The 19,693-nt window shown below is 38.0% G+C and overlaps 1 protein-coding gene across 2 annotated transcripts; it reads left to right on the top strand.

Annotated features, from left to right (window-relative positions):
- The first annotated feature begins 465 nt into the window (after positions 1-465).
- On the top strand, positions 466-18,949 carry LOC101743464 (non-lysosomal glucosylceramidase). 2 transcript variants are annotated; one of them, XM_012693240.4, is made up of 16 exons: positions 466-851; positions 967-1,055; positions 1,132-1,312; positions 1,677-1,839; positions 4,566-4,692; positions 6,914-7,210; positions 8,233-8,356; positions 8,934-9,059; positions 9,421-9,531; positions 10,119-10,233; positions 10,312-10,441; positions 10,870-11,011; positions 12,452-12,862; positions 13,407-13,622; positions 14,143-14,372; positions 15,664-18,949. In XM_012693240.4, the coding sequence occupies exons 1-16, from the start codon at positions 688-690 to the stop codon at positions 15,906-15,908; spliced, it is 2,871 nt and encodes a 956-aa protein (XP_012548694.2). In that variant the 5' UTR covers positions 466-687; the 3' UTR covers positions 15,909-18,949. The 2 variants fall into 2 exon arrangements, with proteins under 2 accessions (XP_012548694.2, XP_012548695.2); XM_012693241.4 differs by having other exon boundaries at positions 488-851; positions 12,461-12,862.
- Positions 18,950-19,693: the final 744 nt, after the last annotated feature.

The raw sequence follows: 19,693 nt of genomic DNA, 5'->3' as shown, positions 1-19,693 counted from the left end.
AAGTGAGGGCTATAAAATCATACTATAAACATGCTACTGTATGATGATTAGTGGTTAGCGGAGTTCATAGCATACATGCATAGCGTGAGTATACTCTCTCTCTCTTCTTCAAGCTGTGTCCGCACAATGCTGAGTGTAGCTCTTCACATGCACTCCATTAATTTCAGTCTGCTGCTGCCTTTCGCATCCAGTCTTTATCAGGAAATGTACTACTCAGCTTTAAATAACAGCGTGATGGTGAGTAGACTCAAGTTATGTTGCTTTTAATCTTTATTTCATTTAAACTTTGTACGTAGCTTTTTAAATAAATTTAAATTCGGGTGGAAGTTTTTAATTCAATGAGGAACTTCTTTTTGGCTAATAAAATACATAGAACAGAAGATTACTTCTCTTTAATTGTAGACTATATGGCTAACATTCCCTTTGCTGATATATCAGTCAAATTGAAGCAAAATAAATCTTACTCTTTGATTTAAACGTCATAGGGTTTGAAGTTTGATTTCATTAGGTCCTCAGCATAGTTAATACCTACACATAATATTTAAAATAATCAGCCTTTAAAAAAGCTTTTATTGTAGTAAAACGAAAAAAATATAACTAATATTAGTTATGTTGTAGATCCAGTCATCATCATTAAGGTTGTAAAAAAAATTTACATCCCAAAAACGATTCTTATTAGGTATTGCAATGGATATCGAACCCGCAGCCAAAGAACACCGCGATTTTGAAATGGACAAACCATCGAAATTCGGCTTAAAACTTCCCTTAGATCATGAATTTCCCCTGAAGAGCAAGCAGATTATAATTCCAAGACCAAAACAAATACTGGACATGATACCGCTTTCAGTCAGGTAAGAAATTAAACGAATTTATAATAATATGATGATTTAATATGATGCTTTAATTTCATGATAACATGTAACTAAAGCTGGTTAATTTATAATAATGGCTAAACTGTTTCCTTAGGTATTTCAAGTATTGTTTGAGCAAAAAACTGCGTAAAAGGCGTCCAATAATGGATTATTTCCAAATGATTTCAGCACAGCGAATGTACGGTAAGTAAAAAATTACCTAAAAATCAATTTGATGCAAGTAAAATTATTAAAATAAATATTATAAATTTTTTTTTAGGATGTCCCATTGGTGGAATTGGAGGTGGAACCATAGGGAGGGGTTTTAAAGGGGAATTTTGTCGTTTTCAACTACATCCTGGTATATATGAATATGTCACTGTCCCAGAATGCCAGTTTATTGTAAACATAAGGAATGCTAACAATGAGACAATATTCCAATCAGTTCTTTCCACCTACAGGTAGGTCTGTAAACTATTAAGTCTTCACTGTATTGTAAATTCTGAACTCCAGGAAGGCTATGAATTTTTGTTTACTCATGTCTGCTTGTTTTTTAAATAATTTTTCAATATTTTAAATAGAATTTTTAAGATTTAAAATAAAATATTTTTTTGGGTGTTTGTCCAATTTTATACAGTCTTAAACAGTTAATTTTCAAAAAGAACTCTAAATCGGCATAATGGAAAAGCAAATAGCCCTGAAAAATATGATTTTTCTTTATCAGCAAGATTGTAGTAAATTGATGTATAAAGATATAAATGTATAATGGAAATATTAATAAGAAGTTTGTAATGGCTGCTTCACATAATACTTTGTAATTTTTAGCAAACCAAAGAAAGCCCCGGCATCTTGGGAATGGAACCTTGATGGTGCAAAATGTGAATACACAGCACTGTATCCGAGGGCATGGACAACATATGATCTGTCAAAATATGGTGTGAAACTTGTGTGTAGACAAATATCACCAGTAATACCTCATAACTATAAGGTTAGTATTATTACAATATAAAATAAACATTGTTGATATTTTGAATCCTATTTTTTGGTTAGATGATTATTATTGACATTACAAGTATCTTGTATCAGCATTAAAAAATAAGATAAAAATTTACACCAAATCAGATAATTTTAGTGAAATGTTCATTGTTAGCTAAGGACAAGTGGCCCACTGGTGGGCCTAGTGTAGTATACCTTTCGAGCCAAGCCACAAGCATGGAATCACTACTTTTTATCAACTTGAGATTTTAATTCTGAAATTTATAAAATGCGTTATTTTGCAGGGAAGATAAAAATTACTGACTTTTACTGTCTAGTTCTTAAGATATTTTAAAAGGCTATAATCTTTATAAAAATTACAACTTTCTATTAGATTTGAAAACCAAGGTGTTTGGTTCTGTTAAAGGGTAATGCGGCTTACTTCCAGGCGTGTTTTGTTTCATAGCAAATCTGCGGCTTGTAGGAAAGGCTTACGTTGTAATCCTCACCTGATTTACGGGTGACCCTCGTGGCCCGAACGGTTCTGTAAAATAACGCTCACTGGTGAGCACTGTGACCTGAATGAAAATACCCAATTTTTCATTTGGCGTTCACATGTTAATAAAAAATTCTATTACTATTTGAATATTTTATTTAAAATAACATAAATTATTTACATAATTTTGATGATCAGTGATGCAAATATTATGGGGACTTTAGAACCTTAATGGGGCGAATTTGAACCATTCTCAAAAACAGACAGGATCGCAGCTGGCTATCTTCTTGCAAATATCATTCACTGGTGGACTGAAGCCTGGAGTACAAGGGCGAGGTTCTTGCTACGAGTTTACGCATATATTTTTTTTATTGCCCTTGTAGGCAGACGAGCATACGGCCCACCTGATGGTGAGTGGTTACCGTTGCCCATGGACTTCAGCAATGCCAGGGGTAGAGCCAAGCCGCTGTCTACCGCTTAAAACCGCATCTCACATCTAAATGATATGCTGTTTATTGATGGAATGTAAGTCTATATGGACTAGTGGCTCCACAGTAGTCGAAATTCGACTATAATTAATGGAAATTATAAGTTTGAACATTATTATGATTCTCTTGTCAAAGAATATACTTTTATAATCACAGATTTCGTCAAGACTACACTATAGACAATCTATTCTCAATTTGACCACATACTTTAAACAATAACAAAAGTTTGACAGTAAACAAAAGCGTATATATATGCGTGCGTGTGTCAAATACATGGTAGTGTGCGTAATGTTTTTTAAATGTATAAAGTATTTTTTATGCAAAATTAAAAAAAAGGTCTGCATTCTGCACTCCTCTATATTCTCGATTAGTGTGGGAAATTTTATACTCCTCCGTCCGCGCAATTTTCGTAAAAAAGGGTACAAAGTTTTTGCTTCACGTATCTGTATGGATATGGATGATAGCATGCGCGATATAACATGCACTTTATGTTGCTCTACTTTATTCAAATGTAGTTTTCGGAGAGTGCCCAGGCGTAGTCGCCGGCTTGATTGTGCCAGTGACATCGCTGACGTCGTAGGCTGGCCGTATGCTTGTCTACCTACAAAAGGAAATAAAACAGAATAAAAAAGAGTCTTTGCATAAGTTTGTTAGCAGTTTTTTTGCAGAGATTAATTCGTCAAGTTAATTGTGACATTGATTTGTGTGCATTTATGTTTGCGACCTCACGATAATCTTAGATACATTAAATATTCTGTAAAGTCGTAGGCAATGTATGCTAAATTTCCGAACATGCATTTTCTATTACTGTATTAAAAAATGAAGTCGAATCAGCAGATATACTCATTCATAAATTTATTCTTATCTTGGATTGATATCTGTTACTGATACTTTCAGTAAATAAAGTGTGCTCCAAATTATGAAATTGTACAAATATATAATTTATCAATAGATAGGTAGATAAGCAAACCTATTTATTTTTCGAATATTTTTCTTTGAAAATAACCTTTGAGGAAATAAAATTCAAGTAATTGTACACATGATTAATGAATTGCTAAAATAATATAATCACACATTTCAAATGTTAACGCCTATTCCAATATGTAATGCACTAAAATTTCAAGTTTTAACGTCAAGTTTTCTAAGGAAATTCGATCCTGAAAACTTACTCTCGGGGAAGGCCAAGGATGAATAATAGTTTCAAAGAACTAACAAAATACGCTTTTATAGAAAAAAAAAGCGTGGAGTGCATGGTATCAGTAGTTATAAATATTATATGAACAGATATGACTAGAAGGGTTATTTTGATAATATCCTGAAAAGCACCTCACGCTTTTATACAATAAAATCATTTTTTCTTACACTATTTTTAATTCAAATTTATTAAAACTTATTTTCTATTTTTTAGTTGGATTTTCTATAAAAGCGTATTTTGTTAGTTTTTTGAAACTATTATTTATTTTTCATTTTTTAGTTGAATTTAAATTTTTTCAATATTTTTTTTTCAATTTTTTTTTTTATATTTAACTGTCATCGGTCCTTAATAAGTATACCAAATTTCGAGTTAATCCGACGTTTTGAAAGGGTCAAAATCATGTTCAAACATTCCGTTCCAAACATACATACGTCTGAAGTTAATAAAAGCGTTTTAAAAAGACATAAAACACACACACACACACACGAATCATGATGAAAACTCTTTTAATCAATCGAGATTTGAATTTCGAGAAACTGTTCTACATTAACATTCCACAGGACAGCAGTTTGCCGTGTGCCGTTTTTGTTTTCACCGCGACTAACACCACCGATGAGCGCAGAGACGTGAGCATCAGTTTCACTTGGACCGAAGTACTGGGATGTTCGAATAAGAAGAAGTCATTAGGTAAGCAGGTTTTTTTATTTTTATTGCATAGTTGGTTGGACGAGCTCACAGCCCACCTGGTCGTTGTAACCCCGCCTTTCAAACCGAAACACATTACTGCTTCACGGCAGAAATAGGCAGGGTGGTAGTACCTATCTATGCGGACCCGTATATTACTTTTGCAAATTGGGGTCACGGGCTTGTAAAAACATCTATAGGCTTAAACTCAATATGCCCATACCTAGCTCGCCTACCTAGCTCGCGTACTTAAGTGTATTATGAGTTATTAGCAGAAAAAAATAGGTGTAAAACTTCTGAAAATGTCGATATCTATTCACTTTAAACCGTTAACGCGTTTACTTGGTAAATGATATTGGGAGATTTATCGGTATGACCCGAATAGCATGATATCGGCAGACCGATATGACAAAAGCAAATATGTAAAGTAATATCAGTTCAAAATTAATTTTCCTTAAGAATTCCGATTCACGTTCACGAAACGTTCTATTGACATTTCAAAATTGAAACCGAATTAACGATTGAGAGCATTGGCAATAACAATAATTAGTATCTTCCAAATGCGTTCGTACTTAGTCGTTGTTATTGAATAAGGAAACTTTATAAATAATTCTTAATTAAAAATCTTAATCATTTAATCATTAATTAGCTTTGATTAACGAGAAAAAGTAGAGTAGGCCTCTTGTAGTACAGGTTGAATTGTGTTTTTTTTCCTACCTATTCTAGTAACCTCAAGGGGTTAATTCTAGATTCACCGAAATAGTATGTGAGCTCACGGGGCTCAAACCTGACGACGTTGCTAACACTGACCCTAGCGAGAGCAGTGCTTCGCAGAATCTACCACCGGATCGGAAACGCGACCCACTGAGAAGATCTGGCGAGAAATTCAGTGAGCTGTGTCTGTAGGTTAATTTACTCGCCGAGCCCTTCGTCCCATGCGACGGGTTCGACGAGAACGATGACCAGTGGTTGAGTTACCTAAAAGCACCATTATTGGATCGGGAGGATCCGAAATGACGTGTTTTGGGCGACGAAATTATGATTCACAATCGAACGTTGTATGAGTCAACGTAACATTGTATGTAAATATGTAGGTTTATTCTGTTTTTATTGAAGTTTTTTCTATAATAATGATTACTTTTGTGAACGCAGCTAAACACTATAAAGATAATACATTCGTGAAGAAACATTAATTTTTTTACATCACAATTCTAGTACTTTGCAATCCAAGACCACTTTTCGTCCTATGTTACATATTCCTAATTATTTTTTGTCATAATTGCTTAGTTCTGCTGTCATACAATCTAGTTCAAAAGAGTATTACGGCAGCGTCGCTGAAACCTGTCCTGGTGAAACTGGAAAGGCCTCCGGGCCACCAGTAATCCTTCAATCATAAAAAAAGTATTACGGCTATTAATTACAAAACAATTGAGATTTTGATGTTATGCACTTATTATGTTCATTTCTTAGAGGCTGCTAACTACGGTGGCACAAAGCGATTCAGTGTGCTAGTGCGAGTTTTTTAACGTTCTCGATAGCGTAAAAGTTAACTCAAATTTGTATGGAGTTGGAACGTTAGCCTAAGTTTTTCGCTAGGGGCGCTGTTCCAACTCCATACAAATTTGAGTTAACTTTTACGCTATCGAGAATGTTACAGAACTGGCACTACGCACATCTAGTTCTGTGAATCTAGCATAGCCCCTCGAGGTTACTAGATAGGTAGGAAAAAGAAACCAAGCATACTGCTCACATAAGAGGTGTACATACATGAGTCTGATCGCTTGCGGGCATATATTGCAACAATACAATAATAGCTCCTTATGCGCGATTCATTCATTCGCGTTTTTACTATTCGCAGATAAAAAAAAATGCGACCCCAAGTTATATATATTCGTGGCTAAACATTTCTCAATTTGCGGATCTAATCGCTACATCGGTATATACACACTGATAAAATTCCAATATGTAGGTGTCCAACCGAATATCTTTTGTAAACGAGTCGTGAATCAAATGAACTAATAAAAAAGTAAAATAGACCTTATCACAACTGTGCCTAAAGTATGTTTTTATTTTGTCATCTAGGAACGTACCACCTAGAATCCCATATATGTAAATTACGATTCCGTGTTCACGGTTTCTCTATTCGCGGCATATTGACGGAACATATATCCCGTAAATACAGAGATTTTCTGTACTTTCAAATTAGTTGTTTTTTTTTTTTCAGATAAAATCGATTTGGAAAGGTATTCTGAGGACTATACGTGCGGAGTTTCGTTAGAGCAAAGAATCGGCGAAAGCTTATGTACGTTTACGATAGCGAAAAAGAAAGTCGATGACGAAACGATCCACCAGGGCTATTGCCTGTGGAACGCGGCGAAGACTTCCAACTACGTTTGGGAATGCATAAAGAAAGATGGGAAGCTAACTCCGGATCCAAACTTAACTCCACCGCCGCCCAAACTTCCCGACAAAGACGCACAAAAGAAAAAGAAAGACAAAGAAAAAAAGAAACTGTATAAATGTGAGTATGAGTCGCAATTTGAAAGGAATTTCGTTAAAAAAGGTTTCCTGATTCTCTAATACAGGAATTCCCAAACTATATTGGGCAAGAGAATCATTTTCCAAAACAAACTAATACCACAGACCCCATATAGGCAAAACAATATTATTTTTAAAAAAAAATCTTTAGTTTTATTCCTATACTAATTCTAGAAAACATTTTTTTCTGATAATTTAACAAAATAAACATAAAATTCACTAAATAAAAGCAAAAGTAAGTTCTACGAAAATATTAATAATTCTTGTAATTAGTTCGTAAACTTAACACAACTTGTACAGTATCATGTAGTTCATTCATCAGTTTCAAATAAGAACTCGTTGGGATAAGGACAAATAATGGGGGTTGATTTTTAGACTTCTTCGATGCCCAAAATTTAGATTACGTTTCGGTCGACCCTTGTGAAACCGATATTGATCACTTTGGGAATTTCTGCCCTAATCTGTGTCATTTAAATTATGTATGTTCAATACAAGATTGTGACAATCAATGCAACATTATACTTTTTTCGAATTACTACCAAGACTATTAACCAAGGTTGACACTGAAAAACAAAACAAAACACGTGTGGCACTCAGGGACTGCCGCGGTAAAGCTATTGCATAGCATTTTTATCAACTTATCGAATTATAATTAGAGAATAATAATTTAATATTAAAACAATAATAAAATAAGACCACGCTATATTTATAAACATTAACAAAACAAAACATTAATTGTCCCCTTCACACTCATAAGCTAGACCGCGCGAGAGAGAGATGGGCAGACATTTCATGATGCGCATGCAGTGCGACGGGACGCCGCGCGCTTATTCACAAACACTACACAAGCGCAACGTGTGAATGTGTTGAACGCGAGCTACATGATAAGCGGAGTGGGGGTGTTAGGTTTTATTTTCGTTTCAGAATTTCTTGATTCGGTCGCCGCGCTCAAAGCCCGCGATAAAGGCTATGCAATAGCTTAATAACTTTCATATATATTTTTAGGTGATTCAGTCGCCCTGTCCAGCGTCATATCGTTAGATCCAGGGGGAGTTAGTTCAACGGAGTTTTGTCTGGCCTGGGATATGCCTGTAGTTAAATATAGAAACGACAAAAAAATTCACAGAAGGTAAATATATTTTATTTAATACAAGATCACGAATGTTATCGTGATGTACGCGATAAACTATGCATTTGCTAAATTAAGTACAATTTTATTCCGCATTGTAAAAAGTATAAAAGTTTAAACCTAGAATCCTGTTTATTTTCATATGGCAGTTGACGGACGTACCCGCCCTAGTGAACCTATTGAAAATTTATATTTATTATTATATGGTTAGCATAGTGGTTTTTCGAACGAAAAATTATAAACACCCTGTTTATTACTGGCGACAGGGCGTCTTGTGGGTCCGCACGGGTAGGTACCACCATCCCGCCTATTTCTGCCTTGAAGCAGTAATGCATTTTAGTTTCAAGGGCGTGGCAACCGTTGTACTGTTACAAGTGAGATCTTAGAACTCATGTCTAAAGGTTCGTGGCGGCGTTTATGTTGTAAATGTCTATGGGTTCCGATAACCACTCAACACCGGGTTGGCCGTGAGCTCGTCCATCCATCTAAGCAATAAAAAAAAAACATATACCAATTAGCAAATTACCTGACCTTGGAACTATTTCAAACAATACAATCGTGGAATTATTATTTTCAGATTTTACACGAAATATTTTGGTAGTGACGGCATAGCCGGTGCGAGCATAGCTGCCTACGCTCTAAAGCATTACAAAAATTGGGAAAAACAGCTTCTTGAATGGCAGGAGCCAATTTTAACTAATTAGTAAGTATAAAGTAAAATAAATTTCTTTCAATCATTGTCACTGCACAATTATATATATAAATGAATTGCTGTTCGTTAGTTTCGCTAAAACTCGAGAACGGCTGGACGGATTTGGCTAATTTTGGTCTTGAATTATTCGGGGAAGTCCAGAGAAGGTTTAAAACGTAGATAAATATGAAAATGCTCTGAATTATATAAAAACAAACAATTTTGTTTTTCCTTTGATGTGTCCGACGGACGGATTCCTTTTGTTTGTTTTAATTTTATTTTATACAAAAGTTTAGGTTTTTTATTTATCGATTGAGGCACTACGAAGACTGCCGGGTCAACTAGTAATTAATAAATATCATTTGTATTTAAGCAATATACCAGACTGGTTGAAAAGTGCCTTAATGAACGAGCTTTATTTTGTCGCCGATGGCGGAACGATTTGGTTTGATGCAAGCGACGAATTTCCAGAAACGGATCCTAGGTAAATATATATATCGCGGGGTGAAATGCTATTTGGTTTAAGTGACATTTCGCTTAATACGCGTCATTATCTTTGTGATTAAAGGTGCATGTTTTTTTTTATTGCTTAGATAGGTGGACGAGCTCACAGCCCACCTGGTGTTAAGTGGTTACTGGAGCCCATAGACATCTACGACGTAAATGCGCCACCCACCTTGAGATATCAGTTCTAAGGTCTTAAGTATAGTTATAGTTACAACGGCTGTCCCACCCTTCAAACCGAAACGTATTACTGCTTCACGGCAGAAATAGGCAGGGTGGTGGCACCTACCCGCGCGGACTCACAAGAAGTCCTACCACCAGTAGCATGTTATTTGGTTTTAGCATTTAGAGTTCGATGTTTTCAATTGAACTTCAATTAAGTTTACTCCATTCAAATAGCCGTAGAAGTGTTCTTTGTTATGATATTTTTTTCAAATTTTAAACTTTAAATGGCTCTCCTGTAAAGTTGCAAAAACGTCACTTGTATCGCTAGCCGAACAATTTGCATTGTAAATATATGTATGTCATTTAAAATTTTGTTAAAACCATAAATTTCTCTTATCTCAGGCATGAATTCGGCTTATTTGGATATTTAGAAGGACATGAGTATAAAATGTACAATACATATGACGTCCATTTTTACGCGTCTTTTGCTCTAGCGCAGCTGTGGCCAAATTTACAGGTGAGTAGTAGTACATTATAGTGCATGGATTTTGAAAAATTCTTTTGACATTGTTGATGTCATTGTCGTTTGTTTTAGGTGGCGCTGCAGTATATGTTTCGCGATACTATAGGTCTTGAAAGTGAAAAAAGTAGAAAGTCATTATATGACGGTAAAGTAGTGAAATTCAAGATCAAAGATTCCGTACCTCACGACCTAGGCGATCCAGGTAAAGTATGAATCTATACATATAAATAAAATTAGAATGTCTGTTTGTAATATTGAAATAACTTTTTACTACATGCATATGAATATAATATATACGGTACATACACCAAAATAACCTTTTTTACAATTTTTGTCTGTCTGTCTGTCTGTTTGTTCCGGCTAATCTCTGGAAGGGCTTGACCGATTTTGATGAGACTTTCATTAATAGGTAGCTGATGATATAAGGAGTAACTTAGGCTTTTTAGACTAGCTTCGCCCCGCGGCGTCACCCGCAGTTATTGTCGTACCGCGCGCAACATGGCGGAACTCGCCTACCAATAATAAAATTTAATGTTTCCGAAGCGAAGCGAGGGCGGGTCGCTAGTAAATACATAAAAGTGTATATATTATATTTTTTTGTGTGTCACTTTATAAAATTTTTGTTGACAGATGGAAAGCCGTTTGTGAATATAAATTCTTACAATATCCACGATGTCAGCGATTGGAAGGATCTCAATTTGAAGTTTATCCTTCAAGTGATACGGGACTATAGAGTCTTACGTGCCTACGCTGCTCCCTTCACCGATGACAAGTAAGATAATTCAGTTTAATTTAAAAGACTCATAGGAATTAGGTGAGAAAGCGCTTATTCATTTTGTGGATGGAATTATAGATTAATAAAAATAACACTATACTGAGAACTTAGAAATTATATCTCAGGGTGGGTGGCGCATTTACGTTGTAGATGTCTATGGGCTCCAGTAACCGCTTAACACCAGGTGGGCTGTGAGCTCGTCGACCCAGCTAAGCAATAAAATAAAATAAATATAAATAAATTTGTTTGCAAAATTAGTTTCCATTTTGTCGCTGCCTGCCTCGTTGCGCCTTCATATGGCACAAGAGCTATGTAGGTTTTCGCGCTACTTTCGATGTGAGTTTTCCTTAGACTCTGACTCTTCTAAACGAAATCCGAATCAACGTTCAAGCATTTCCACGTTATTTTCAAACTTCAAACAAAACTGACCCTTAATAATCACTATGACTCATAATGCGTTTTCGTTTGAAAACTTCCTCTATCTCACTCTAACGCGGGCGTTAGAAGAGGATTGATGATTCGTCAAGTTTCCGGCAGTTTGTGAGCTTTAGTATAAACCTTTATCTGCAGCATGTCTTTCGCATGAAATAAACTTGTGAAGTGAAGCAATATAAGATATTCTAATCTGAATTACTACAAAATGCTTTACTATCACTTTGTTTTTAGTGCTTTAATGGGCGGACTAGCTTACAGCCCACCTGGTGTTAATTGGTTACTGGAGCCCATGGACATCTACGACGTAAATGCGCCACCCACCTTGAGATATTGATTTGAAGTCGTCGTTGCCTAACGGATAAGACGTCCGGTTCATTCGTGTTGAGCGATGCACCGGTGTTCGAATCCCGCAGGCGGGTACCAATTTTTCTAATGAAATACGTACTCAACAAATGTTCACGATTGATTTCCACGGTGAAGGAATAACATCGTGTAATAAAAATCAAACCCGCAAAATTATAATTTGCGTAGTTACTGGTGGTAGGACCTCTTGTGAGTCCGCACGGGTAGGTACCACCACCCTGCCTATTTCTGCCGTGAAGCAGTAATGCGTTTCGGTTTGAAGGGTGGGGCAGCCGTTGTAACTATAATTGAGACCTTACAACTTATATCTCAAGGTGGGTGGCGCATTTACGTTGTAGATGTCTATGGGCTCCAGTAACCATTTAACAGCAGGTGGGCTGTGAGCTCGTCCACTCATCTAAGCAATAAAAAAAAAAAGATATAAGTTCTAAAGTTTTAGTATAGTTACAACGGCTTCTCCACCCTTCAAACCGAAACGCATTACTGCTTCACGGCAGAAATAGGCAGGGTGGTGGTACCTACCCGCGCGGACTCACAAGAGGTCCTACCACCAGTAAAAAGATCTTTGATACTTGAAGATCGTATGTTTTTTTCTCACGTTTTCAAGGTTTCTCTAAACGTGACACATGACCATCACAGGTTGTACAGGTCCATGCCGTTCATAGACGACGTGAGGGAGGGAACCGAGGACGACCTGTACTCTCGCGCCACGGGACAGTGCGACGAGTCCGCGCGTCCCGCCCCCGCGCCGTCCCCCCCGCCGCCCCCCGCCGCGACGCCGCAGGATCGCGCGCCGCGTGACGTCGCCGACATCCTCGAGCTGCTGTACAGAAGCGGCGAGGAGGAGGTCGGCGCCGGCGAGAGCGTCGCGGAGCCGCGCGACCCCCCCGCCAACGTGTGGCAGGACAGTCGCTACCTCGCCGACATGTACCCCGCCTGCGTCTCGCTGCTGCGCCGCGCCGCCGCCTGGGACCGCGACGGCGACGGACTCATCGAGAACGACGGCTTCCCCGACCAGACCTACGACATATGGGTGATGACGGGACCCAGGTGAGGTGTCCTTGTTGTCCTGTAGTAAAAACTTCATCTTAATACGGATCACGAAATCTATATACTATCATAACTCTTAACCGGGGGAAACTAATGGGTAGTATAACCGACACACTTAATTTCTTAACACAGATAAAAATATCAGCCCCTAAGTACTTACGAAGAACGAAGAAATATAAACTGTTTATAAGAAAGCCCGCTCGTTCGAATTTAGTTGCTTACTCTCCCTTAAACAGAATCCTTTGGGACTACAATAATGTCCACGGTAGCGCGGTCTCGGTCAACATTCATTCGTAGTTGTCTGATTGCGCTGAACTAATTTTAAGTGATGAAATATATATTTTTTCTAATTGTCTCACAATTTACAGGAAAATTTTGTTGGGCATCATTTCCCAATTAAATATAAATTAATCATAAGTAATTTAATATAATCGAGTTTTAATTATATATTTTTTTTATTTTTGTTGTCGATGCCTGTTGAATTTTGGGACACCCTGTATATTATGACAATAGATTGAAATGCGTGTTATCGTTGCGAGTGCAGCGCGTACTGCGGCGGGCTGTGGGTGGCGGCGCTGGGCGCGGTGCGGACCATGGCGCAGATCCTCGGCCGCGAGGACGACGAGCGCGAGTTCGCCGAGCGCCTGCAGAGGGCGCAGGCCGCGTACCAAGAGAAGCTCTGGGTCGGCTCCTACTACCGGTTCGACACCAAACCGGCCAACGAAAAAGTGATAATGGCGGATCAATTGGCGGGACACTGGTATTTTTTTTATTTTTTATTGCTTAGATGTTTGGACGAGCTCACAGCCTACCTGGTGTTAAGTAGTTACTGGAGCCCATGCACTTCAGCAATGCCAGGAGCAGAGTCAAGCCGCTGCCTACCGTTGAGTACTCTTCACAAGCCTCGTTTGAAGAAGGACAAGTCATAGCGCTCGGGAAACACCGTGGAGAGGAGCTCATTCCTAAGCCGGATGGTACGTGGCAAAAAAGATCTCTGGAAACGCACTGTAGACGAACGCTGTGGCTCCAGGAAGTATGGATGAATTCTACTACGGTGAAATTTAATAAGTTCTAAGGTCTCAAGTATAGTTACAACGGCTGCCGTAACCTTCAAACCGAAACGCAATACCTCTTCACGGCAAAAATAGGCAGGGTGGCGACACCCTCCCGCGCGGACTAACAAAAGGTCCTACCACCAGTAAAAATATGGTAATTTGCGTAACGTATTTTTGTTGTGATTTCGTTTTTAAGGTAGCCATTGATGTGTTCTCTTCCACAAGGTTCCTGCGGGCGTCCGGATGGACCGAAGCGGTGTTCCCGCAAGCGAATGTGCGAAAAGCACTGAAAACAATTTTCGACAATAACGTGATGAAGTTCAAAGGGGGCAAAATGGGCGCCGTGAACGGATTTGTGGCCGAAGGGAAGGGGCACGTGCACACCGTCGCGCTGCAGAGCGAGGAGGTCTGGATCGGAGTCACGTACGGCCTGGCCTCGCTCATGGTCTACGAAGGTAACACTTGTATTAAAAAAATGTGTTTTTTTTAAATTCTTCTCCTCTGTAAACGAAGGAAAGTGGAAAGGAGGTGGTAAAGGTAAGGACCTCTTGTGAGTCCGCATGGGTAGATACCACCACCCTGCCAATTTCTGTAGTGAAGCAGTAATGCGTTTCGGGTTGAAGAGTGTGGCAGCCGTTGTAACTATACTTGAGACCTTAGAACTTATTAAATCTCAAGATGGGTGGCGCATTTACGTTGCAGATGTCTATGGGCTCCAGTAACCACTTAACACCAGGTGGGCTGTGAGATCGTCCACCCATTTAAGCAATAAAAAAAGTAGGATATTAGAGAAATTTCCAAAAATAGAATCGGTAATAATAACAAAGAGAAAACGCAAATTACCTTTATCCCCCGTCGGTCAGTGTTAGCAACGTCGTCAGGTTTGAGCCCCAGTAAGTATATGCAGTCGGCGTCAATGCGCCACTTCGATAAAGCGGCACGACACGAGAACCCTCTCATCGTGGCCGCCGGTAACTACATTCCCGATCCTGCGGACAGTATGGAAAGCAGTCGACGTCGCCCAAAACACGTCATCTCGGATCCTCCCGATCCACTAACGGTGCTTCTAGGTACTTCAAGCACCGGTCACCGTTCTCGTCGAACCCGTCGCTTGCGACGAAGGGCTCGACGAGTAAATTAACTCCCAGACACAGCCCACTGAGTTTCTCGCCGGATCTTCTCAGTGGGTCGCGTTTCCGATCCGGTGGTAGATTCTGCGAAGCACGGCTCTTGCTAGGGTTCGTGTTAGCAACGTCATCAGGTTTGAGCCCCGTGAGCTCACCTACAAAAGTTAGGGTTACGCTGACATAGCCTCTCAAGGCTCTCAGCTTAGGTAGGAATATAAAAAAAAAAAAAAAAAGGTTTGAGCCCCGAGAGCTCATCTACACGCTAGGATAGCGTAGGGTAACGCCTTGAGAGGCAAATTTTTTTTGGAGGGATTTTATGACCTGGTAACTAAGACCTTTAGGTCAAGTCTTATTTTAATTTATATTCTAATTTTTATGAAAAATAATCAACTGGGATGAAATCAAATGTGTGAAATGAGATGAAATGGGATGAAATATAATCTTAGTAAAATGGTGGTCATTTACTTTTTCAGTGGACTTTTTGTAGGATCCCGAGAAGTTACGTCCCACATTTGTGCACTTAAATAGACAAAATAAAACAAATCACCAACTTCACTCCTCGCGTTCCCGCCAAAGGTCCCACTCGAGGCTAAAAAAAGACGTCATTATCAATTTCCAGATATGCACGACGAAGCGTTCGTGACTGCGGGTGGTCTGTACCACACGCTGACGCAGATGGGTCTGTCGTTCGAGACCCCGGAGGCGCTGTACGAGAACGGCAACCACCGCTCCATCGCGTACATGCGCCCGCTGGCGGTCTGGGCGCTGCACCAGGCGCTGCTGGCGCGCCCGCCCCCCCGCCTCCCCGCTGCCGCCGCCCCGCCGCCGCCGCATCAACGCGCACACAACAACACGCAATTATAACATCATCTCAAAACCAGCGCCTGTTTGACCAGAAAACGGTTATCAGCTAAGTTAAGAATACCCGTAGACTCATTTTTTAGTCGTGGAACCGTTCCTATAGAATTTGACTGTACTTCTTGGTTCAGAGCCTTGACCTCACGGCTGTCTCTCTCTAAATTTGTGTGGTTCAAAATGAATCGACCGTTATGATAATTAAAGTGTGGTGGTAAACCCTTACAACCTTCGAAGATAATAAAAAGAACGATTAGTAACAAATTATTTATTTTCAAGACTCGGACAAGTCTCGCACTTGCAAGAACGATCCGCATGAACTTATTTTTGTTTTGGGGAATTTGATCACCTTATTATGTTCTCAACACGTTTTGTTAAATGTAAAAATTTGTTATTACAATGTTTTGGCAACAGACAAACAGCGGACTCTGTTCATGAACTCAGTGGCAGAATAATTAAAAGTGCTCCGATAAAATAAACAATTGGAAAATATATTGGTAAATACAACTCACTGATTCTTATTGTGCTGGATCGATCTATGAGCTGGACTACCTTGTAACTTATTTAAATAATAGTACAAATTCGAAGATGACACCTTGTAGCTATATAATTAGATACCGTAGATTGGGGGAACCGGGACCCTTTCCAATTCCAACACAAATTTTCAATAGTCTATCTTAGGTTAATACCAATAAAATTGAGATTAAAATGGTTTCAGAGGCTTAAATTATTATATAAGATGCATTATTATACATAGTTCATTCATATACACAAAAACTAAAAAAAATAGCTTGACCCGATTCACCTTGGCTTTGGGGTGAATCAGGTTACGTATGGGGACAATAGAGTTTTTCGATAGGGCTGGCACTATTTAGTTGTTAGGTAGGTACCTAAATTTAGGTAATTAACTTTTTAATATATTTTATGAGTTACAAAGTTTTGATGACTAAATTAAACTCTATAATATTCTTAAACCCCAAATCAAAGTCGTTTTCAGTGCAACAAAGTTAAAATTCTAACAACCCAACAAAAGTATTGTGACATCCCAGATTTGTCCCTATTCGAACTGTAGTCTCTATTCCTCCCAATCTTTTTTTTTTATGATTGAAGGATTACTGGTGGCCCGGAGGCCTTTCCAGTATCACCAGGACAGGTGGGCGAGCAAAGGCTCAGCCAACCCTCCTCCCAATCTATTGTATGTATGTATGTTTGTCTGTTTCCAATAATAATGCAACTTTTATAACATTTTATAATATTGTGATAAATTTAAAATCATGCAATAACTTAAGAAAATTGATTGATTATTTCAAAATCATCATTTCTCAATTATCATTTCTCCAACGCCAGTCAGTCGTACAATTGTATAGTTATAGGCGTAAAGTGCAAAGTCGTCTTGTGTTTAATGATATTCAATTATCGAATCGGTTATTCGAATCTTATTTCTATCTTCCAATCGTTCCGTTCGTATATTTCGTTCTTTTTTTCCCCTACCTATTCGTTGGTAGCCTAAGGGGCTATTACAGTTATGCCCGAAAGGGTAGGTGAGCTCGCGAGCTCAGCCTTAATAGAATTAGCTTCTGGTTTAAATATGTAATAACGGTGGTTTATTAACTTCAACGAAACTTCTCGGCATCCTACAAAATAGGTCCACTGAAAAAGTCTCAGTAAATGACCACAATTTTACTGAGATTATTAGGGAGAAATTTCATCCATATCATCTCATCTTATTTCATTTAATTTCACTCCATAATATAATTTTTCATAAAAATAAGAATATAAATTAAAATAAGACTTGATCTAAATGTCTTAGTTACCAAGTCATAAAATCCCCTAAAAAAAGCCTTGAGAGGCTATATCATAGTTACCCTAGCGTGTAGGTGAGCTCTCGGGGCTCAAACCGGAGGTGTTGCTAGCACTGGCCCTAGCAAGGGCAGTGCTGGGCACTATCTACCACCGGATTGGAATCGCAACCCACTGAGAAGATTCGGCAAGAAAATCAGTGAGCTGTGCCTATGGGCAAGTTAACGTACTTTCAAAACGATTGCTAAGACAACCGTTTCGGGAATTAATTGAAAAAAAAAGCGGTTTGTTTTTTTTTTCAAAAATTCTGACTATTTACTACTTAGTCTCTTTCTTGGACTGATAAAAAAATAATTTACAATATTATCAGTAGTTTGTGAGTTTATACTTTTGATATTGTTTTAGATTGTGTAGGAGTTTTATGATGTAAAACGTATTAATCGACACAGACTATAACAATGTTGATTTCATTTTTTGAAATCAAGCAAATCGAATGTCCGTATTAAAAATTACATCCTAAAACTAGCAAGGTTAATTTTTTTTTTTAAATAAAATAAAAGTGACATGAATTTATAACAATGCAGAAGTATTTTCGATCTTACCGGGTAACACGAAACAACGGAATTTCGACTCGAGTCGAGTTCGAGAGAGTATTAATGTTTTTACTTACATCATGTATTGTTTAAATTAAAACTGAATAAAGAATTGGTGCATTCTTTGGTGGTACTTTATATAATGCAGTCGCCATGTCTGTCTTTTAAGACAGGTTAAAATATTCTTTAGACATTTAGATGGACGTACGAATCGTAATAAAGTCCCTGACAAAACTGTAAACAGTATTTTAAATATTAAATAAAACAGGTACTGATTTTAAATTTTTTATTAGTTACCAACTTGTTTTATAGATTTTTTAAATTTTATGTTGTATTTTAATTTTATGAAAATTGTTGTAATTTAATCTATTTGTTTACCGATGTATTGATTTCAAATCAATTTGTACACGTTATTATGAAAAGTCACGTCTGTGTCTGCTTTAAACGTGTTCATTTTTTAAATTGATTAATAAATTTAATTTATTAAAATATTACATTAAACCAAGTACCATAACTAAGTAGAAAGAAAAAAAAAAATTGTAGGTTATACCTATTGTTTGTTTTTTCTATTTAAATCATGACACAGTCGTTACTTATACAAATCATTTGTGTTATTTAAAATCGGATAGTTGCCAAATAAATTGTTTTTTTTGTACAGCAGCTAGTTTTATTTATTAAATCATTTCAGTCCCTATCAATTTATTAAAATATTTTTTATTGCCCTTGTAGGCAGACGAGCGTACTGCCCAACCAATGGTGAATGGTTACTGTCGTTCATGGACGTCATCAATACCAGGAGCAGAGCCAAACCGCTGCATACGCATGAGTACTCTCCGCAAGCCTCGTTTGAAGAAGTACATGTCATAGCTCTCAGCAAACACCGGAATTCATTTCAAAGCCGAATATTAGGTACGTGGCAGAAAAGATATCTCGAAATGCACTAAGGTTGAACGCGGTGGTTTTAGGTAATATGTATGGAACTCTCGGTGGCGGGCGGTGCGATGTTAAAATCGAGAGGTTTGGATCATCTTAAATAATTCCTCAAAGCACTCCCCAAGCTGTCTCAGCACTGGTTATAAGAGGTATTGTGTCCTGCACGGCTTTGTATTGCCGTGCCATAAAACAGACTTGCGTTCCGCATTCATCAATGGCCTTCATGTCATACAAGTGACTGACCTCTTGTCTGAACATTAGTGACGTCATTCACCTTGTTATATGTAACGTGTCCAGTAAATTCTTATTCGTCATTTGGAACATGACTTTTTTTGCAAATATATTCGAATTAATAAAAATATCACTAAATTGCGAAATCAATAAAGTAAAATAACATCACAAAAAAAAATGCGCATAGTAATATCACGCATGCTTCAACCAAGAACCGATTATGCAAGATTGGTTTGC

The sequence above is a fragment of the Bombyx mori genome, chromosome 12 (assembly GCF_030269925.1).
Source record: "Bombyx mori chromosome 12, ASM3026992v2".
NCBI classification, from domain to species: domain Eukaryota; kingdom Metazoa; phylum Arthropoda; class Insecta; order Lepidoptera; family Bombycidae; genus Bombyx; species Bombyx mori.
The sequence above is the reverse complement of the archived record's forward strand: the minus strand, read 5'-3'. Positions and strand labels throughout refer to the sequence as shown.

What these genes read in the sequence shown, in the direction of transcription:
- LOC101743464 (XM_012693240.4), top strand. Translation starts at nt 688, where the DNA reads ATGGATATCGAACCCGCAGCCAAAGAACACCGCGATTTTGAAATGGAC. An exon ending in TCAGTTCTTTCCACCTACAG is followed by an intron (nt 1,313 to 1,676) that starts GTAGGTCTGTAA and finishes TGTAATTTTTAG; the next exon opens with CAAACCAAAGAAAGCCCCGG. An exon ending in TGGGTGATGACGGGACCCAG is followed by an intron (nt 12,863 to 13,406) that starts GTGAGGTGTCCT and finishes TTGCGAGTGCAG; the next exon opens with CGCGTACTGCGGCGGGCTGT.